Source organism: Fulmarus glacialis, unplaced genomic scaffold (assembly GCF_000690835.1).
Source record: "Fulmarus glacialis isolate BGI_N327 unplaced genomic scaffold, ASM69083v1 scaffold35137, whole genome shotgun sequence".
NCBI lineage: Eukaryota > Metazoa > Chordata > Aves > Procellariiformes > Procellariidae > Fulmarus > Fulmarus glacialis.
The window spans coordinates 24,964-45,477 of record NW_009223164.1 but is presented as its reverse complement, the minus strand read 5'-3'; the positions used below and the strand labels follow the sequence as shown (position 1 = coordinate 45,477).

Genomic DNA, 20,514 nt, shown 5'->3' with positions numbered 1-20,514 from the left:
GAAAAAAGGGGGTGTATAGCAAGATCATTTGGCATAATAGACAGGAATAGGATTGTACAAGAAGCAGAATCGTTCATGGTGACGGTCAGATACAAGGCTTTAAAAAGCCCACCAACATGGTGCTCTGGAGATTCACACAGAACCAGTGTTCAAAGATTCAGTGGTGTTCCTGCCCTGGAAAATATTTGTCAATGAAGTTGGGAGCACATAGAACTAACTGGCTAGTATTTGTTTCCAACAAATAACATAGTTGTACGTATTTTGATCTCAAGGAATCCTAAATCACATGACCTATTATTTTTCTGTTTCAAGAAATGGGGCCAAGTCTCATATTGCTCATTTACTATTGATACAGCAAATGGCTGGTGCTGGCCATTGGTTTTGTGGTATGCAAAACCTTAGTTTGGCAAAGACAGGTTCTTCCACACTAAAGAGGGCATTCAGTAGGATTTAAATGCTTACAGTTTGGCAACACACCTACTACATCATCAGGTCCAGCTCCTTTGAGTCACTTCAGCATCAGTTTAAACAAGTCAAAGTCTATATAAACAGTGAGTACTCACAATGCAGTGGAATTTCAGATAGGGTCTGTGTATTTTGAGGTTAGCATCTACATTTGAAAGCTTGAAACCTAAAGAATTATCTGTGCTCACTGGATTCTAGCTGGCACCAACAGAACATAGTTTTTACTATCATTTTCCTCTATGGGGAATCACAAAGCTGTTTGGTTATTAAAGCAGACTGAGCCAGCAGAAGGTAACACTATGTCTATAAAGACATAGTGACCCCAGTACAATTTTCAAAGACTATCCTGTTAAGCTGAGACTGTTCTTTTGTCTTTTCATATAGCCACTGTACAAAGCGTTTCCACTCACTGGACACAGTAAGCTGTTTTTGCAAAGAGGAGCACCTGCACTTTGAGCACTGCAGATACCAGAGACTAGGGAAGGGTGGTCAGCTCAGAGGGGCATCCCCTATTTCAGAGCAGGAAAAAGCTTTGGAGTAAACCAGCACCTGACCACAAGTACCAGAGTGTTTTGGACACTAAACATTCATGTGAACAGCTGTCACTGTCTTAAGTTACAGATTTGTCCAATTTTATCTCAAACTTAAGACCAAAAGCTGTTAAGACCTTGGGGCACTAAGGCTCCTGAGTGCTATAAAACAAGACCTAAAATACACTAAACCAAAAGCAAGTGCTTTGCCTTTGGAATCAGTAATTTGAGCTTCAGACCACAAAACAAAGAGTCTAAAGTGGTGATAATAATGTAGCACAGCAGAGTTTGACAAAACACAGCATGGGAATGAAGGAAATTACTATTTATTCTTCAACATGTATACAGCATATGCTATTTTACAGCAAGTCACCACTGGCATGGTGAAATGGAAAAGAAATACTCACTTTAGTCGATGAAAGTTGGAAGGCATTGGAGAAAAACACCACAGTTAGGACTGTTAATGACTTACACATTGTTGGTACAGGACTGAATCTGAAAACATGCTTTAACATTTACCGTAATAATGAAGGTGGTTAGTGCCACATTAAAATAAAAATAGTTCTATACAATATGTTCAATTTGGTCATGTGCTATTTACAGATTTTACAAAAAACACACACGAGCTTGTTACTTCAAGTCAGGCTAACAACAGGCCAGCAGAGTAACTCCATGTATACAACTGATCATTAGTGCCCTAAGTGTAGGAAATCCAATTTCTAGCTATGCAGTGCAAGTTATTTTTCCAGGTCTCATTACAACTTTTGATCTTGGGGATTGGGGGGAAGGGGGGGTGAGAAAAAGAAACGATCTGACACATGTAAATAAGGTATTAAAACCCAACTTAAACCCTCTTTTGAATTAAAACAGATTATGTTTGTTAAAAAGGCTTGGTTTAGATTTAAGTAGACAGAAGTAGCCCTCCCTATGCCTGCATAATGGGCAACACTGGCAAAATAAGGTCTGTTACAATAAAATACAATAGACACTTAAATAAATAATCTTAAAAAAACAACCCTATGCGTGTTGAGAGTATGGAAGAACCCCAGCAGGCTGCACCTGGAATGATATTTTCTGCACGAGCAAGATTAGGCATACCTCATACAGAAACTGGTGTAAACAAGGACAGTCAAGAACAGAGTGAGGGAACAGGAAGAGGGGAAACCGAGAAGAAATCCTGACCGAGGTAGCAGTACTCTCTACCCAGTGCAGAAAATTCTGCTTAGGAATAAAACCTGACTTTATGACAAATTAAGTTTGGATGATCATGCAGAAGACAAACAGTTACATGCTTTTTTAGTTTTAGACGACACACACTCATTCCCTAAAATCTGCTGCCAATTTAGTTTGATAGTGTCCGCTGGCTCAAAAAAATTTACTTTTTTACATGATGAATAGACTATTGAACAGAACACTGTACATGCTTTTCATCTACAAAAAAATATTTGCATAAAATAGTGTTAGTTCTCTGTACATGTCAATGGACACTTTAACTGTGTATAAAAGAGGAATATATTGCCCCCACTGAAGTCAGAAAAAGCAAAAAACCAAAATCTAGATTATGAAACCTCCATCACCGGCAAATATGTTCATGTGAAAATTCAGCAGAAATAGACAGTTGCTCTAAACAATAAAAAAATTAAGTTAAACTTTTTCTTTGAATGTAAAACTCGTCACCATGTCAGTCAAGACCAGAACATATCACTAAAGTTAGTGTCTGTGCTGTAAAGCCAGATAACCAAGGGCACAGTAATGAACACAAATGGCCAGGAAACTCCTTCGGTGCATGCTGACAAAGAACATGGTTTGGTGGCAGGCCGCACACTATCTTTACCAGGTTCCAGGTAGTTACGGGCCACATATTTAAGTGTTTCATCCAGCAGAATGACAGGTAGTGAGATTTTCAATACCATCAGCCACTGCGTCACATTCAAAGGTGTGATCTGGAAGATAATCTGAAAGAAAAGCCAAGCATTACATCTTTTCTCCCCTTCCATTCCTTGCCTTAAGCTCCAGACAAGTTTTTGCTCTATCTCCAAGTTCAGGGATGGGTGTAAGACACAGGCACTTACTGGCAGCGGTTCCACATAAAGGATAAGGAAATGGAGTGACATGGACAAGCAAATAGCGCCCACCAGCCAGATATTTTCCCATGGGGGCATCCTCATCAAGGATTGATTTTCTGATAGGCTGCAATAGAAACACGGTACATATGTGTACATAAGATACCAATAGGAAATTCAATAAATCAGAAAACTAGCTAGAAAGAAGAGCAGCACAGCAAGTCACAATTATCGCAGTCATGAAGAAAAGGAAGACACCAAGATACGGTTTATATGTATTGCAACTTTAAACTACCTTCGAAGTCTGCTTAGCAGTGCAGTCACAGTTCAGCCGCACATTTATTTTTTAAAGCCTTTGTGTGTTCTGCTCATTCCTGATCTGCTCTACCTTTTTCACTAAGACCCCAACATCCTCTCCATGGGAGGGGTAAGGGAAAAATGGACATGACAGCATAAGACAGAATTCCTCCCAGTCTACTGTATGCCTGGGGACCTAGTGCACCCACTTCTTCTGAAGTTCACTTAACGACTGGATATACAGAGGGTCAAGTACTTGCACCTTCTTAACGCTTGTTCTTTTAATTCTGCTTTTCAGATTCAATCTGCATTTAGGCTATGCTGCAGAAGAGGCTGAGATCCAGAACATCAGATGTAGAGCAGTATCTTACTATGTAGGACTACCGCAGTACACTTGTATTTAAAGTTTATTTGTTTTTAAATTAACTGACCTCTAGGCTATTTCAAGAAAAATACCCTTGACATTGTGCTATTTAGCGGTTTCCATTTATAATCTCATATTAATTGGCTAAACCCACACTCCCTTAGGGCAGGAAAAACTATTTTCCATATCTTCAGCATTCTTATTTTAGTTCTCCTTGATATCACTTTATACCAACATAGGAGAGATAATCTGATTGATTAAGCTTAGATTAGAAATAATGGAAAACATTTCAGTTGCTCATGCTTAGTAAAATACCAGAGTGAATTGGCAGACTTAAAAATACACCTTATGACAAGAGATTTCAAATGTTATCTAGGAGGGTCATTTTGTTTGCACTGCCAGGATTCAGGAAGGAAATATGACTCATTCTTCATTAGTTGAGCTGTCCATACACTAAGAATCAAATTGCACAGAAGGTAGGACTTTGGATAAGCTATGCAGAAACTTTGCTTTCCTATTTGGACATACGAACCTGTTGAGAGCATTGCACATCTCTATGGTGACAAGTACAGAAAGAGCCATTGTCATTGGATATGGAGACTCGAAAACCACACAGTCGACACCAGAGAAGTCTGGATTGTCCTCTTTGCACTGCAGAAAATGGCTCTAGAACAGAACATTGTGAACTCACTTCCACAGCTTATTAACTTTTAAAATGTGAAATAGGCAATTATGAAATAATCAGTGAGTATTATGAAAACAAAACTTTCTAATATGACTCCTATAAACACTGGTTTTAAACTTTTGCCAGCTTTAGAAAACATCCCCATTAGTCTTTTACTTACAACAATTAGTCCTTCAAATTGTTTAGAAGCTCAGGTATCCCACCTTTGAGCTTTAGTATTAAGACCAATTAATCATGATCAAGTTTTACAGTAACAAGTCTGAAAACATCTCATTATATAAGTTTCTGTAACCTACTGTTTTCCTACAGTCATTTCAAGCAACAAATATGAAAGAAGTATGTACCTCCCCTCTCCCCCCAAAGATATTAAACTGAGCAAATACCAGCTGATAAAAGGTAACTCTTGGACCACCATCAGCAGCGATAAACCACCAAGCAGCAGCACCCACTGTGGCAGCACCAACATAACCTTAAAGAAAACAAAGTGCTTTTTTCAGTGTTGTGAACTGTATGCAAGAGAAGATCTCACTTGCCACGCTTGAACTTCTACCTCAAGACCTCCAGTACTGTAAAAAAATAGAATGTAATTCATCTACCTCCTGTACAAGAAATCTGATCCACAAGTTGTAACTTAAATAACCATTAAATACTGTACTAGTATCTGCTTATGGAAGCTGACAGCTAGAACTCAAGGCAAACAAGGATATCACTTGGAGTAATCAACCTGCAATTTTTCTTTTTTCCTCTCAGAACCCAGTGTGTCTGTACTTACATTAACTAATACTGAGGCTTACTTACTTTAAGATCTATGAAGTCAGTTAGGAAAATTAAGGTCACAACTTCTGGCATGAAGACAGTGTGTTTTAAGTATCCTTGTAGATACTTATTCTAGCTTTACAGTACTATAGCTTTATTTAAAGTTTAAATCTACGTCCATTGATTTCACAAATTGATATGATTTCACAAATTGATACTCCTTTATTTTCCCCGATTACAGCCAGGCCAGCAAACCTGTTGTGTTCTTCTACTTAAGTACAAAAATGGTAGGTTAGATACACAACAGTTGTAGTTTTCAGATTTAGAAGTACTTCTATGTACGACCTCAACAGCTAATGCAGGTGCATATTCACTAATCGCTGGTCTTGGTTCTTCAATCCCAATCCCACAACATGCTCATCTTCCTAAGGCTGACAGTTATTGCATGGACAAACTAAAATCTGACGTCTCAATGCCTTGAGCTGAAAGTGTTTCAGCCTGGAATGAGTCTAATGGGAAAAGGCAAGTAGGTGGCTGCTTGAGAACAGAGGTCACACTTGGCCCCAAGTTCATCTATTCCTGAAGGGCTTCTCTCTTTATGAGGACTGTAACACCATCCACTGTCAGACAATTTTGAAGGTCTAATCCAGTATGGCAGTACATAAATTTTCTAATGGTTTCCGAGTTGTCAAAATCAAAAGGTTCTGACAAAGTGGTGAATGTCACACTGATGTTATGCAACTAGGGCTTTTCGTGCCTCAGTTGCTACCAATGGGGGGAGGGGGGAAAAAAAAAAAAAATCACAACTTTACTGTTCCAATCACAGCACTGCTGGCGAATGTGCAAAACAAAGTGTGAATCTTGAAACAAAATAAAGGAAGAATACCAGTTCCACAGAACATCTATTCCTAGCTTTCAAGATTTCAGCATACAAGGAGATTAGACAAACTGCTTTCAAACGGATCTCAAAAAAATTTACCTGCCTAAGTTTACTTAAAAAAAAAGCTATTATTACTTACATCCAATAGCTAGGTAACGGAAGAAGAGCCATCCACTGATCAGTGGCTCTTTAGGGTTGCGTGGTGGCTTATTCATGATATCAAGATCAGGAGGATTAAAGCCCAGAGCAGTAGCAGGGAGACCATCCGTCACAAGGTTTACCCATAAGAGTTGGACAGGAATTAGAGCTTCAGGAAAACCCAGGGCAGCAGTCAAGAAGATACTATAAAAAAACCCACCAGTCATAAGCTTATTCTTGTGCATGTAGATAAATCCTTTTAATGCTTAAGCCTAAGCCTGTAGCATCACTTCTGTTCTCTTGTACGGAGTTACCCATTTAGTATCACAAGCTGAATATTCACATTCAGAAAATTAAAAACATATCCAATAGCAAACATTTCTAACCACTGGCATATAAGTTTTGAAGCATTATCTTCTTCTGGTAACTTCAGGAATTGAAGAGTTTCTGCTTTACCCTTGTTTTTTCCCCCACTCTACTTGTCTGTATAGGTAAATATATACATATATGCATAAAGATTTGCAAGCCACTTTCTAAAAGACACTAAAACTTTTGCAGACATAATAGCATTTTAGCTCAAATGACTAAGCTTCATTATTGCTAGTCCCTGCAAAAATTTAATAAGCATGTAGCTTTCATGGCTCCAAGCCTGTGTGAATAAATAGAATAGAAACAGGGGCTGCAGCAAGAGCCAGATGAAAGACAGCTTTAAATTTTACAAGAAACAAGGCAAGACAATTGCTGTGTTATATTCCACTCTGGGAGAAAGTATGCTTTGATATAAGCAAGGGTTAGGAGATCAATATTTACATTCTGTTACCAGAAATGCATTCTGTGGCATTGGGTCACCATTCCTTCCAAAGACACAGAAGACACATTCTTCTGTAACTTGAGGTTAAACAAACATCCAAGTTATATCTGTGGCTAAGTTATCTGAAATACCAGATCTTGTAATATTTGATTGAGGTTTTTTATTTTCCTATTCTAGAGAATTATTCCAATCATAGAAATAATTGTAAAGCATTTAGCCACCTACTGAGCTAGAATATTATATGCAATGCAATGTGAATCTTTTGTGGTACGCTAAAATTCTCCAGTAAAGACTAGGCTAGAAGTACCAAGACTTCCGCATAATCACAATGATCAATTACCTGGAGAACCTGTTTCTCTGGTTTTAGTGAGAAATACTGGAAGTAGATAAATAACTAACAAAAGACTCCATCATCACTACTCTAGTTCAAAGAAAAAAAAAATCTTAAACCTACCAAACAACTTCTCCAACATTGGAGGAGATCAAGTAACGGATGAACTGTTTCATGTTGTTATAAATTGCACGTCCTTCTTCCACAGCAGCTACAATAGTTGAGAAATTATCATCTGCTAAAACCATTTCAGAAGCAGTTTTAGCCACTGCGGTACCGGAACCCATAGCAATTCCAATTTCTGCTTTCTTCAATGCAGGGGCATCATTGACACCATCACCAGTCTAAAACAAGGATTTAAAGTTTAAAAAAAAAAAAAAAAAAAGAAAAAAAAAAGAAAAAAGGTGGGCACTTACATATAGGACTAGAAAGGAATTTTGCACCGGGTGTGGTTTTGGATCTTTAAAAATCACTTTAAGTGCAGAACTATTCTGAGGCTTTGAGTTCAGGAAAACGTGGAAGAAGTGTTTTCCAGAATGAGGCATTAGTCTGACAAGGCATAATTTGGGTTTAAACACAGTGTCTGCCATTCAAACCAAGTAAAAGTTCAATTACTCACCATAGCTGTAATCTCATCAAAAGACTGAAGAAACTCAACAATTTTAGATTTGTGGGAGGGCTCTACACGAGCAAAGCAACGGGCATGGTGGCAAGCATCTCTTTGGGCAGCGAGTGTGAGTTCATCAAATTCACGACCAGTAAAGGCTTTTGTAGAAACATCTTCATCTTCCACAAAGATACCGATGCGACGGCAAATAGCTACTGCTGTGCCTTTATTATCACCAGTAATCATAATAACTCTAATACCAGCTTGTTTGCACAACTTTATAGATGAAGCTACTTCAATTCTTGGGGGATCCAGCATACCCACACAGCCGACAAAGGTCAAGTTGGTCTGAAACAAGACAGCACCAAGTTTTAGTGCAAGATCCTGCAGACTTCTCATCGGCCATTAGCAAAACAATAATTTTGCTTGCATGCTAAATATCTCTCAGTGTAGTGACATTTGTTTTTACTCCTTGTCCACAATATTCTGGGGTTCTACACTGAGCAATTAAGACACTATATTAAGGGCTATATCATCCTGCCATTTGGTCAGAACCAGTGTATTATACATGATATACTTGCTCTTATGTCAGATTTTTTTTCCTGAAAGGGTTACTTCAGAGCGGTTATCTGTTTCACCATACAAAGTCTTCACAGCACTTCAGCTCTGACACCGAATTCAGACAGCTGGAGAAGAACTGAAAAGTCACAAATCTATACGCACATTAACAAGTAAGAGGAGGTAAGTAAGAATTTAATGCTTTTGGAATCACAATGCTACATGGTACTATCTACATGATGAGCGTATGTGAGGACACAGTTAATTCCCAGAGCAGGACCACACTCTGAAATGGGATCCTACCTTTCCAAACATATCTTGCTCCAAATGCACTTGTTTTATTAGTTAAAATGTGCTCTGGTTGTCAGCCTTGCAAATTCAACCTGCAAGCAGTCAAGTCTGTCTTTTTCGTAATCAGTGCCAGGAGGACAGTGCACAAGCCCAAAACCCTCATGGAACTGCTGTCATTGCCCCCCCTCTAAATCCTAGATACAGGTTTCATTGGGAAATTACAGAGTAGCTAAGATGATCATCAGGGACAGAGCTTTTGCAGCTGGCAGTATGGAGGAAGGGAAGTGAACTTGACCCTCAGAGCACAAAACGGCAGGTATGCTTCATCACAAAATCCCCAGAGAGATCTTGCAGTTGAGCAATGTCAAACTGAAAACCATTAACACTGAAACCACGACGCAATTTTTGCAATATTTTTCAGAGTCAGTCTCTGAAAACAGCTTAAGGTGTTGTGATCCTGAGGACCTTATGTATACACAAAAAACAATACAATTTGCAGGTGGCTGTTTAACTGATTTTTTTTTTTTTTAATACTTTTATCCAAGCAGCAGCATGTATACCAGCCACCAAGAACACACATGAAGTGTTTTTCTTTTAAACCCAAAATAAACCTGAGGAATGAAGTAGGAGTGACAGGTATCATAAACCACAGAATACTCGAAGTTTTATCCCTTAGGTTTCTTCAAAGAGACATAGTCTCTTCTTAAACGGAGCATTCCCTCCACACATGTGGCTAACTATCGTGTCTGACATCAAAAATACCCAGAAACAGAAAGTTCTCAGATGTAACCTCCTCAAGGAAAAATCAAACCTAAAGAGAAGGAGAAGGATATCTTACTAAACTTACCTCATAGTTAATGAATTTTGAGGAGTCCTCAAGATTCATTTCCTCTTTTCTGGGTGGATTGTCATGGGTCGCCAGAGCCAAGCAACGCAATGTGTCTCTGCCAGTTCCCCATTCTCTAATGACAGACATTATTTTCTGCTTAATTCCTGAGGTTAATGGTATTTTAGCATTTCCAGCACGGACATGTGTACATCTGTCAATTACACCTTCAGGAGCACCCTGAAGAGGCAAAAAAAAAAAAAAAAAAAGTAGTAATTTAGCTTAATAAATCCCTTTCCATTACAACGTTTGCTAAAATTACAAAGTCATTCCTTCAAGCTGCAGTTAGTTGTGCCATAATTTTTTAAGTACTGTGCTACCTTTGCAGCCTACATAACTACACCTTCTCAAATGAGGAACTGACCTTAACAAACATCTTACTCATGGATGTGCGGCTTGGTTTGTTCGGTGTACAATAGACAGACATAGACTTTCTGTCTCTTGAGAATTCCAAAGTGAATTCTTTCTTCATGAGTTGTTTTATCACCTTATAAAAAAAACAATAGCATAAAAACACATTTAGATAATACATCTACAAAACTCCCTCCCCAATGAATTCCAGATAAAAGAGTACTGACCGAATTGCAAGCATTTGCACGTTCAATTCTAGAAAGTCCTTTCAAGTCTGTATCAAATACATTCATCTTTTCAACCAGACAGGTAAGTGCCGTTTCTGTGGCTTCACCAACTTTTTCATATACTCCCTTAGCCTTTAGTTAACACAAAGCAAACAAAAACACAGGAGTTTACTTTAAACCTCAACTGGAACCTACCAGAGACGAAAGTTCAAGTTTCACAATGGAAAAAAAGCATAACAACTACTATGGCTTATGAAACAAGCAAAACTATTTTAAAAAGCAACTTTGAAGAGTACAATTTGTAGGAAATTTCAAGCCTTTCCTCTCAAGACCAGCAGAGAAACATGTCAGTACTTTATCATCAAGCATTTAAGTCATTACGAGATGTAGCAACCTTAAGAAGGCAAGGCAAAGCAAGAAAGTAGCAGTGCATTCTACACACCAAGAGATCTCCAAGTTCCAGATTACACTTGCTGCCTGGCTTTAGTTTTCTCAGTGTTCAACAAACAAGTCATTCCCAGAATTAATACTTATGAGGACCTAAATACTCTGCCCCTTGACTAGAAGGGGATTTACCAGTGAAAGGTATTACACAGACAGATGAGAACAAACATTTATCCTCATTCTCACACTCTCCTCTGTACGAGGATATGTACTTACTTCATTGTAATCCAAAGAGGAATCATTACAGAGCGCACAGATGGTTGCAAGTTCCACAAGGCCATCATACTGGCTACATTTAATAAGCTTGTCATCTTTATGCCTTTCCAAAGGAAGAAAAGGGGGAGATTTAAGTTAGTTATTTAGTATTAGCATCTTACCTTTTTCCCTTCTTCAGTCCCTTTACTGTATTTCCATTTAGTACAATGCTTATTAGTTATGGACTTGGAACTACAGAACCAGAAATAGTTGAGAAGAACAGATTTGATAAAGGTGAGTTCTGACGTTTAGATCAAAACAGTAATGAACAGAATGACATGATTATCAATGAAATCGCTATCTGAATCACAAAACCTTATTTCCTCAGTGACAGTCGTACAGCAACATAGAAGAGAAGTAAAGAGCTCAGCGAAGAGGCATAGGAAAGCAGTATTAGAAAATGCACAAGACTTGGAGGGGGGTTCTAATTAGGAGAGGGATATTGTTGGATACCTTAGGAGCTTAGCTTCCTTAGTCTTACAGCATATTCTGCAGATTTACTGCCATGCATGAAATGCATGCACTGGGCAGGCATAAAAGCAGATGTGGCCTCTTTAATTTCTTAAAAATTAATCTGTACTGTATGTCAACCTCCTAAACCAATGAAAAGCCAAGTCATTTCACAATACAAATTCCACTAGAAAAGAAATACTCTTTTCTAGTAGTCATACACACTTAATGATGAATATCTGAAGTCTTTAGAAAGCGGGAAGGTACATTTTCCTAAAGTAACACACCATTTAGACATCACAAATAAGAAGCAACTTCTTTGCTTTCACATTTGGAAAGAGACAGTAAATGAACTCGTTTTCTGGAACATTAGCATACTTCTGGAGTAAGCATAAAAGAACCAAGACAGTGTTCAATACTGTTGCTTTCCCCCCTACCAAAGTTAGCAAGACGTAACTCATACATAATATCTTTCATTAAAGCCCTCGAGGGAAAAAAAAAAGGTCTGGCGGTAGAAAGGCATGGATCACTGCTCCATAAGAATTTATAACATAGACTATGTCTGATTACATAAGCTTTTGTTCAGTCTCTTGTAGTACCGCAAACAAATTCCAATGTTGTATAACACAGCATGTGAACGAAATGCATCTTAAAAAAACAAGTATGTTTTTGAAGTTTCATTTTGCATATAACTCTACAGCCATAAGCAGTGGCTTTAAACTCTCAACTCTTTAAAGTACCCAGCAGCTCTCAGTTTGTCACCTCGTCTATCACAGCTAATACTTCTGTTTTCACCTGTTGTTAACTTCAATAAAACTAGCATACTGGAATATCCATAACTTGTTATACCAGGGGTTTTTTTTCCCCTTGCCTGTGTGTTCCTTATCAACAATTTCTGAAGAATGGCAAGTGCACATGGATAAAAGTTTTTCTTTCTTAAAACTTCAGGCTTTTTGATTAGCTAAAGATGAACTCATTTGAAGGTCAAATGCAATCTGCTAGCTTTTGCCGCAGTTCTTAATTATTATTAGTTTTATGCTCTCAGTTCGCAAGTAAGCATGCGCAATGCGCATGCTGAGATACGACAAAACTACTCCAAACTGTTTGACAATCTCCCAACATCTCTGGGAAATCAGTCAGTACAAAATTTTAGTTTTTCAGTACGAAATACTTGTGATTTTATATTTTGAATGCATCTTAGGGGAAAGTTATGTATAAAATACTTTAAGAGTACGTGAAAAATTACTGATTTATTGCAAAAATGTTTAATGGCTATGAAATAGAGTAGGCTGCCTATAGAGCTGCGGAAGACAATAGCATCTGAAGTTAAGTACAACAAAGAAACATCTGTCTGGAATGGTTCATATCTAGAGCATGTCCTGCTTTGGGGCAGTGCCATGGACTAGACTCCTCTTAAGGTCTCCATCAAATTTTGTCTTCAGTGACAGTCTGCAATTCAAGGTGAAATCAGTCACCTTACTTTAAAGTCACCGATTTTAAAAAAAGCCATCCATAAATGCAGAAATAAATCAGCCCTAAAGGTTTGAGAATTTAGCTGTTGTTTCCTTATGCTCCAGTAACAGCCCTTCTGTGGTAATTTCCCTTTCACAGAATGTTCTTTATGTACGTGAATGCAGTGCGATTAACATACTTATTCACATTTCCCCAATTTCAGCAAGTAAAAATAGAACATTAACATACATTGATGACTGTCTTATTATACTCTACATCTGTCACACTATATTTTATTATTTTGTTTATCTAGAGCTCTTGCAAGACCAGCTAAAGCATAACAGCTGAATGCTTTACAAGATCTAGAATGTCACCTTGCCCAAGTAAATGTTGTCTCCTGAAATGAAAGCATAAGCTTTTGACAGCAATTAGCTTTGAAACAAAAGAGAGTTGGGGAATTAAGATTTCCAGCTGCTGAGAACACTATGGTCTTAACTGCTATGAAAATTAAACAGAGATCGGTGAAGATTGCATGGAGTCAGAGGCATGCATGTGAAACTCCACAAGGTTGAGATGTTTACAATAACTGAATCTCAATTCTGCTTCATACATAGCAGAATTCTATTCTGCAAGTAAAACTGAAGTGGTAAGATTAAAAAGCACATGAAAGACTGGCCCAGTAAAAGGAGCTGTAACAATCCAGTAAGAAGCAGCTCTTCTGGAAGCAGAACCCTAAAAATTCCAAAAGTTGCCAGGATGAACCACCTATCCCACTAGCAGAGACTTGCAACTGATAAAGTAAACCAAATGCATCATTCCTTTCCTAAGGGAGCGGGTTTAACACCAGCACAAATCCCAAAGGCTGAGACAAACACGCACATCTATTCAAGTACAGATGCACCAAGTCCAATGAACTACTGAGGGTAGGGGACAGGAATTTACAGTAAATTTAAGAATTAACTCCAACACATTCATAAGAGGCTTTAGGAAAAAACTTTCCCTCAGGCAGGGGAATTGGAAACACTGAGTTCACAGATTAACAGAGGCTCACCTCTTCAGATTTATGCAGTTTTTTTAAAAATAAAAAAGTAAACCTTGTTTTGAAGCATTGGGATAGCTAATCTTAGTCCAGTAAGATTTCAGTAAAATAAATCCTCTCAACCTACCCCTAATTTATTTTTAGATTATCAAAGGAACACTGCAATATTGGAGACTGTATTAAGTAAGTTTCATGAAGGTTTACTTTTCTAGAATTTAACCTCCTTTTACTGTTAATTTCTCTCTCCCCCCCAGCCCTTCAGTTTGCATTCTCACTGGTTGAGCTTTCATTTATTAACAATCCCTATTGAATATTACATGCATCGCTTTTCAAGCCTATGCAGTCAATGTATAAACAGACAAATATTTAACATCAACAGAACACTTACACTTCTCCCATGGGAGCGTATGTTGAACCAGTTACAGTAAATTCATTCAGAGAACAGCTATCTCCTTCTACTCTGTCCAGGACAAACATCTGAAATTAGAGTTACAAGTGTTACTACTGTTGAACAATAATTAATGCAAGAGATTTAAACAGACCTTAAGCAAGCAGGTACAAGAGGCAAGTTCAGGTTGAATAAATAAACTAGACAAAACCAGATATGATACTCTGAACTTCGATCCCATATATGTTTGAACAGCTCCCTATACTGAAGCATGAAGTACAGAAAACAGCACTTCTGCTTAACAGAAATAATTTGAAAACTGAATTGTGGCACAAGTACATCAGAGTTGAAAAACACATAAACTATGTACACTTAACTTAAGTTGTGAAGACTACTCATGCAGCCACTTGATGATCCTGACTATACATAAGCTCTTCCAAGGCTTCAGACTTGTAAATTAATTCTCATGTATATGTTTGAAACAGCAGTTCCAATCAAAAGCAGCATAGGGCAGCTTGGGAACTGACAATTCTTCCCAAAGTAAAAATGAAAGAATCAATAAATAGGAGAAGCTTCTAGATCTAAGGTGAGGTTTTAGGCAAGAGCCAGACTACGGCCAGTTTCCCTTAATACCAGCCACTAAGTGAAAGTGTTTCCTGTCCTGGTTTTCTGGTTGTAAGTCACTTTGCCACCCAGTACACTGGTAGCTTAAAAACATTCAGACAGCTCAAGTGCCCTTCTAGCACAGGCAGAAATGTTATTTTCAAATGAAGACACCAATTTGAAGGATACAGTTGTACCCTATAAAACACCTGCATCTCAGTCTTTCTTTGTTTCTGTTTCCTTTCTAGGAGAGCTGCAGGCAGAACCAGATCTGGGAAGATGGAGATAAAAAACATAGTGCCTGAAGCTGTCATACTCTTACCGTAACTTGCTGGAGTGGTAGTAGAGAAGAAAATAACTTCTCACTGACTGGTAGTATACCTTAACAGAACTTCTTACCTGTTGGTTAGTATAAACCGTTTTGCTAATGTCTTAACTTCCCCTCATTGTGCTGCCTTATGTTTTAGGCAAGCATCTTCACAAAATACAGCCTAGTAGTTAGGTGTTCTGCAACTGATCTGCATCAATGTCTGAAGACCCTATAATCTGCGAAGTGATTTTAAAAATCAAAAAGCTAGACAAGCTGATAAATTAGAAAGTCCACAAAGCAGAGTAACTGCATTCTCAGAGGGAGATACCACAGGAGGACATTAAAACAATTCCTCAAGTCTCCTCCTAAAGCAGTATAATTTCTGACTGAAACATTTTAGTATAGGGTTCCTTTGGACACTCAGGAGTTACTACTTAACATGAAAACTAAAACTACAAATGGAATTACTGTTGTAAAACAGACTTCTTAAAAAGCTAAGCAATTTCTCCACTTAGAGTGAAACCAAGAATAAGTGTTTACAGGTATTAGGATTTCGCTATGTTTTGCAAAATCTTGCAATTAAGGTTATTCTGTAGCTGTCAGAGGTTAACAAGAAACCAAGTACTGCACAAGATCTAAAACATTTAGACCTCTAAATATAAGGAGTTGAGCATTTTGAGCTTTTAAATAAACACAACTTGAATGATGAGTTAACCAGGAAGCCTTCTGGTTTTGGCATCTGCATGATGAAAAAGTCCCTGCAAAGACTAGGGCAGTTATGCAACTCTACTGCAAGTAACCTCCTCTGGAATACTGATGAGCAGCTGCTTTGTGTCTCTTAGGTATAAATACCACAATACTTAAGGAAGTAGAACAAGTCAACCACCAATTGAAAAGAAAAAGCCATCAATGGCACGAGAATAAAGTGCTTAAGGCTTACAAACTTTTGCCAAAAAAATACTGGTGTGCAGTGCTCAACATTTACAGATTTGGAATTTAACCCAATGTAATGACTCTGAACATTTGATGTCAGAGTTGCTATGCCACTGAACATCTACAATTATTAAACAGAAGAAAATGTTTTTGCCATAAAATTCCTACACAGAATATCAAGCATATGGGAAGCACAGAGAACTGGCAACTTAACATGCATTATGTTAAGTGACTAGCTATGAAAGTCCCAAATTAATCAACACTAGAAAGAATATTGGGGGGAAGGGAGGAGGGGCACATAACTTATGCTTACCTAAAAATATGCCATATGTTGAAGATGACCCTAGCAATGCTGGTGACAGGGTCAACTGCACCTCCAAGTTGCCAGATTAGTCATACAATATTGCACGCTGAAAACACTACAGTGATCTACATCAGACCAATAGGAGCTATTGAAGATAAGATAACCAAATAAAGGTAGAACCACTCAGTAGTGAAAATACCTTAGACTATCCAAGTTACTGTAGTAAATCTTCCACCTTTTCCTCCCTCCTAAGATCCTCCACCATTGTCATCTTGCTAAATTAAAGACCTAAGTGTTTTACACTTACGCACATCCTGCTTCTACAGTGTAACTATCCTACCTTTCTGAAACAGGGGATAAATCATACTAAACGATTACCAGTAGACTGAATAGCTTACAGACAAGTCAATGGAAAGCTGCCTGCAACAACTTTCTCTTCCATCAAGTGTGGGTACAGCTATTTTTGGCCATGACTAAATAAGGGAAGAGATAAAGCCTTAAACTCTACACAGTGGAAAACTGAATTAGAAGTGGAAGCTTATCTTAGGAAAATAAAGCAAGATTTTGATGATATGAGAACCAAAAGACTCACGATCAAAAGAATTCAAGCAATGCTGACTATTCATACAGAGTGGCTGAGAAGAAAAAGAAAAATAGAAGAAGCTAGTTCAACATACCCTGCAGACCGACATCTGATTCGTGGTCAGAGTACCAGTCTTGTCAGAACAAATAACTGAGGTGCAACCCAAGGTTTCCACAGAGGGAAGACTTCTAACAATAGCGTTTTTCTTGGCCATTCTCCGGGTTCCAAGAGCCAAGCAGGTGGTAATGACAGCAGGCAGACCCTCAGGAATAGCAGCAACAGCAAGAGCAACAGCAATTTTAAAGTAATAGATAGCACCTCGAATCCAGGAGCCACCGTGAACCGGATCATTGAAGTGACCAATGTTTATTATCCAAACAGCGATGCAGATAAGCGAGATGACTTTAGACAGCTGCTCTCCAAACTCATCCAGTTTCTGTTGGAGCGGGGTTCTCTCTTGCTCAGTAGCCACCATCTCATCACGAATTTTGCCAATTTCAGTGTTTACTCCTGTTGCAATAACCACTCCCATAGCTTTACCAGCAGCAATATTAGTACCCTAATGTAAACGAAAAAACCAGAAGAGAAAACTTGTAATCAATCTATAAACAGGTTTTGGTGGTGGGTTTTTTGTTTGCATGTGGTTTTTTTTTTTTTTTTTTTTTTAAATTTAAAAAAAACCAGCTTATACAAGTCCAGACTGTGTTTCAGCTAGGATATGGAAAAAAGGTCAAGAGGAAGAGAATGACATTCCCCCAGTATCTGTACGAGAATATGGCAGTGTAGAATTTCTGCTTACAGAATGGGCTCAAAATGAAGCAGTATTGATCTATTATAAGCAGCATAGTCAAACACAGTTGCTGAGTAAGCAGTACGTATTTCACCTGGAATCTTAAGTGTGTTTTTCCTTTCTTTTTTTATTAGGATTGTATTTTGCCAGATTTAATGTTATTTATTGTAACAGATGTGTTCTGTGGGGCTCCCTGTGTAAACATACTTAACGTAAGAAAGAACAGTTAGATTTTCTACAAGAAGCCTACCACCAATAAGAGAATTTTTATTTTGTTATCTGAAAGGCATTCAATGCTTCCTTTAAACAAATTTATTTAAATTGTTTCACTCCTATATAGAAAGCTAGTTCTCAATTTTAGCCACACAATACCACAATTTGTGTGGGCATTCTTATTAGTGTTAAGAACTATTACTTTAGAAAAGTAGTGTAGAAGCACTTTAAAAGTGTGTGTGCTCCAGCCTTCAAGACTTTCTTGTGAAGGACAAAAATCAGCTTCCTCATATAAACTAGTTTCAACAAGCATTGTTCCTGAGGACAGCTTTTATTAAAAGTTACTTCTAATTTTTAATTGATTTAGTCCGATGTACATGGAGACATGCATACAGACACGTATAGAGAATACCGCAAAGAAGTCATACAGCTTTTATGTGAAGACCTGAAGTTCTGCACATTTTTGTTTACCAGCTTCAGTATTATTTTATAAAAGTTGTGAAAATTTCAAAACAAGTAACTTACAGAAAAAAGCATGTTCTTCTTGTCTTGGTTTACAGCACGAGGATCAGGCACAGGGTCAGTGTGCTTAATAACAGACACAGATTCACCTAAAACAAAGATAATAGTCTTAAAAAGAGATTATACATGTATCATCTTGAGTTCCTGTAGGGAATCAAAAAGTTATAATCCTCAGTCCCAAAACTTTTTTTTTTTTAAGATGTCAAACTTCTTTCCTCAAATGATTTTATTTAATTGCTTAAGTGAAACAGGAAATATTTCAGCTGACCAAAAAAATTGAATGGCTGGCTTTTAATGAAAATAGTAAAGGATTTAAGTAAACATTTTATATAGTTAGATTTAATGATGCATACACCATGTCTTTTAACAAACATGAAAAGTGGTCAAATGAGCAGCTGGTACTCCACTCCACCTTTTAATGTAGCAAGACCTACTGCATGAATTAGATATTGTGCGTGCTTCTCATGTAGTAACAAGCATTTCTGTTCTCTATGCACTGTAAGAGGTATGTTCTCATTTAAGTAATTAGATACTACCACAGTTATACATCTGTGATGGTATACATCACAGTTATACTGGCAGACTTTAAAAAAATTCAAGTGTCATGCAGCCATCTGTAAGTTAACTCCTTTAATTGGAAGTCTTCAGAGAACTCTTCCATAAAAACCTTAAATATATCAACTTCTATAAACATATCACACAGGTATAGAAAGGTTTCTTTTCTATAAAAACAGATGTTAATTACTACATCAGATTTCACGGGTGGTATCTCAGTGTCTGAAGCTAAGAGCACACTACTTTTTGCAAGCTCAAGAGAGCCAAAGATTCCTACGTTTAAAAGCTTTGTTAAGTAGCATTTTACAACTTCAGTCCTACTTTATTAGTTAGGAGACTCAAGCATCAACTTAAAATAGGCTGAAAACAGAAAAGGTTTTCTTTAAAAATACAAATCTGTTATTCAAACAAAAGCAAGGAAGTACTCCCTTTATATAGACTTCCAGTAGATTTCTTCTTCTTCTACTTACAGCTTGACAGACATGGAGTGCCTGCTTTTTCTTATGCTAAACATAAGTAAGCTTGATCAGTTCTGTGCTATTCAGGATCTGTTCTGAGAAATTTTGGGGCCTGTTTCAAGACAGATTCGAGGATTAAAAAAAATAGGTTTCTTATTAATACTTACTGTTTTAAAATTCAGGGCTAGTTAACATTAATTTATGCTACCAAAACAGGGAGACAGATCTTCATGTTCCAGCCGAGAGAAAAATGTTATAGCATGCTTGGTTGATTCCTAGCTTCTTTCCTATATTCAGAAGTACTGCTACTTTGTTTTGTTTTCAACAAATCTGAGAAGTGCTCTAAATATAGCTCCTGCACTTGAGAGCCAGTATCAGAAAACACATGAATGTGGATGCAGAGAATTTCAGCAAATAAGGCTTTAGTATACTGAGTCTTTAGTAACAGCAGTTTAAAAGCTGCCTGTACTTTAAAAAAAAAAAAAAAAAAATCATTCTCCCTTGTGAGAGAAGATGGATAAATATTACAGAAGACATTTAGTAAGATTTCCGTACTTTCATATTTGAGCAGTGACAAGATGTTCAAACCTAGAAGACTGCATAAACTCAAAGAGAAATTCTTAATTTTTTATACCAGTAACTTGTGGGAAACTAAAATGTGTCTCTTGGGGGCAGGGGGGCCCCAAAAAAGCATTACAAGTCTCAGTAAGAATGCTCATCCCACTAAAGCGAACATGTAAAGCCCGTGATGAAGCAATGCATTCAGCCACTCTAAGAGTTAAGTTACTAGATCAGAAATTTACTGCACTTGAATGCAACATAGTACTTGAAAAGATACAGGCTTGTTTCTAATGGATTATTCTAAACAAATGATGAAAAGGCACTTTCAATTATGCACATAATTATCCAAAATTCACAGAAATTATACCTGTGAGAATTGACTGGTCTACCCTTAGAGTTGTAGACTTGATAGAA

The 20,514-nt window shown here is 37.6% G+C and overlaps 1 protein-coding gene across 1 annotated transcript in view; it reads right to left on the bottom strand.

Annotated features, from left to right (window-relative positions):
* Positions 1–1,305: 1,305 nt before the first annotated feature.
* Positions 1,306–20,514, bottom strand: part of LOC104079624 (sarcoplasmic/endoplasmic reticulum calcium ATPase 2-like) — a 44,166-nt gene continuing 24,957 nt past the window's right edge. Inside the window, 15 exon segments of the mRNA XM_009581711.1 lie at positions 1,306–2,950; positions 3,068–3,185; positions 4,252–4,385; positions 4,788–4,873; positions 6,180–6,382; positions 7,444–7,664; positions 7,940–8,275; positions 9,624–9,842; positions 10,027–10,149; positions 10,241–10,372; positions 10,901–11,003; positions 14,269–14,357; positions 17,096–17,560; positions 18,530–18,615; positions 20,468–20,514. The exon segment at positions 20,468–20,514 is cut by the window's right edge and continues 12 nt beyond it. Of these exon segments, the coding sequence (XP_009580006.1) occupies positions 2,681–2,950; positions 3,068–3,185; positions 4,252–4,385; positions 4,788–4,873; positions 6,180–6,382; positions 7,444–7,664; positions 7,940–8,275; positions 9,624–9,842; positions 10,027–10,149; positions 10,241–10,372; positions 10,901–11,003; positions 14,269–14,357; positions 17,096–17,560; positions 18,530–18,615; positions 20,468–20,514 (2,632 nt within the window). The 3' untranslated portion in view covers positions 1,306–2,680.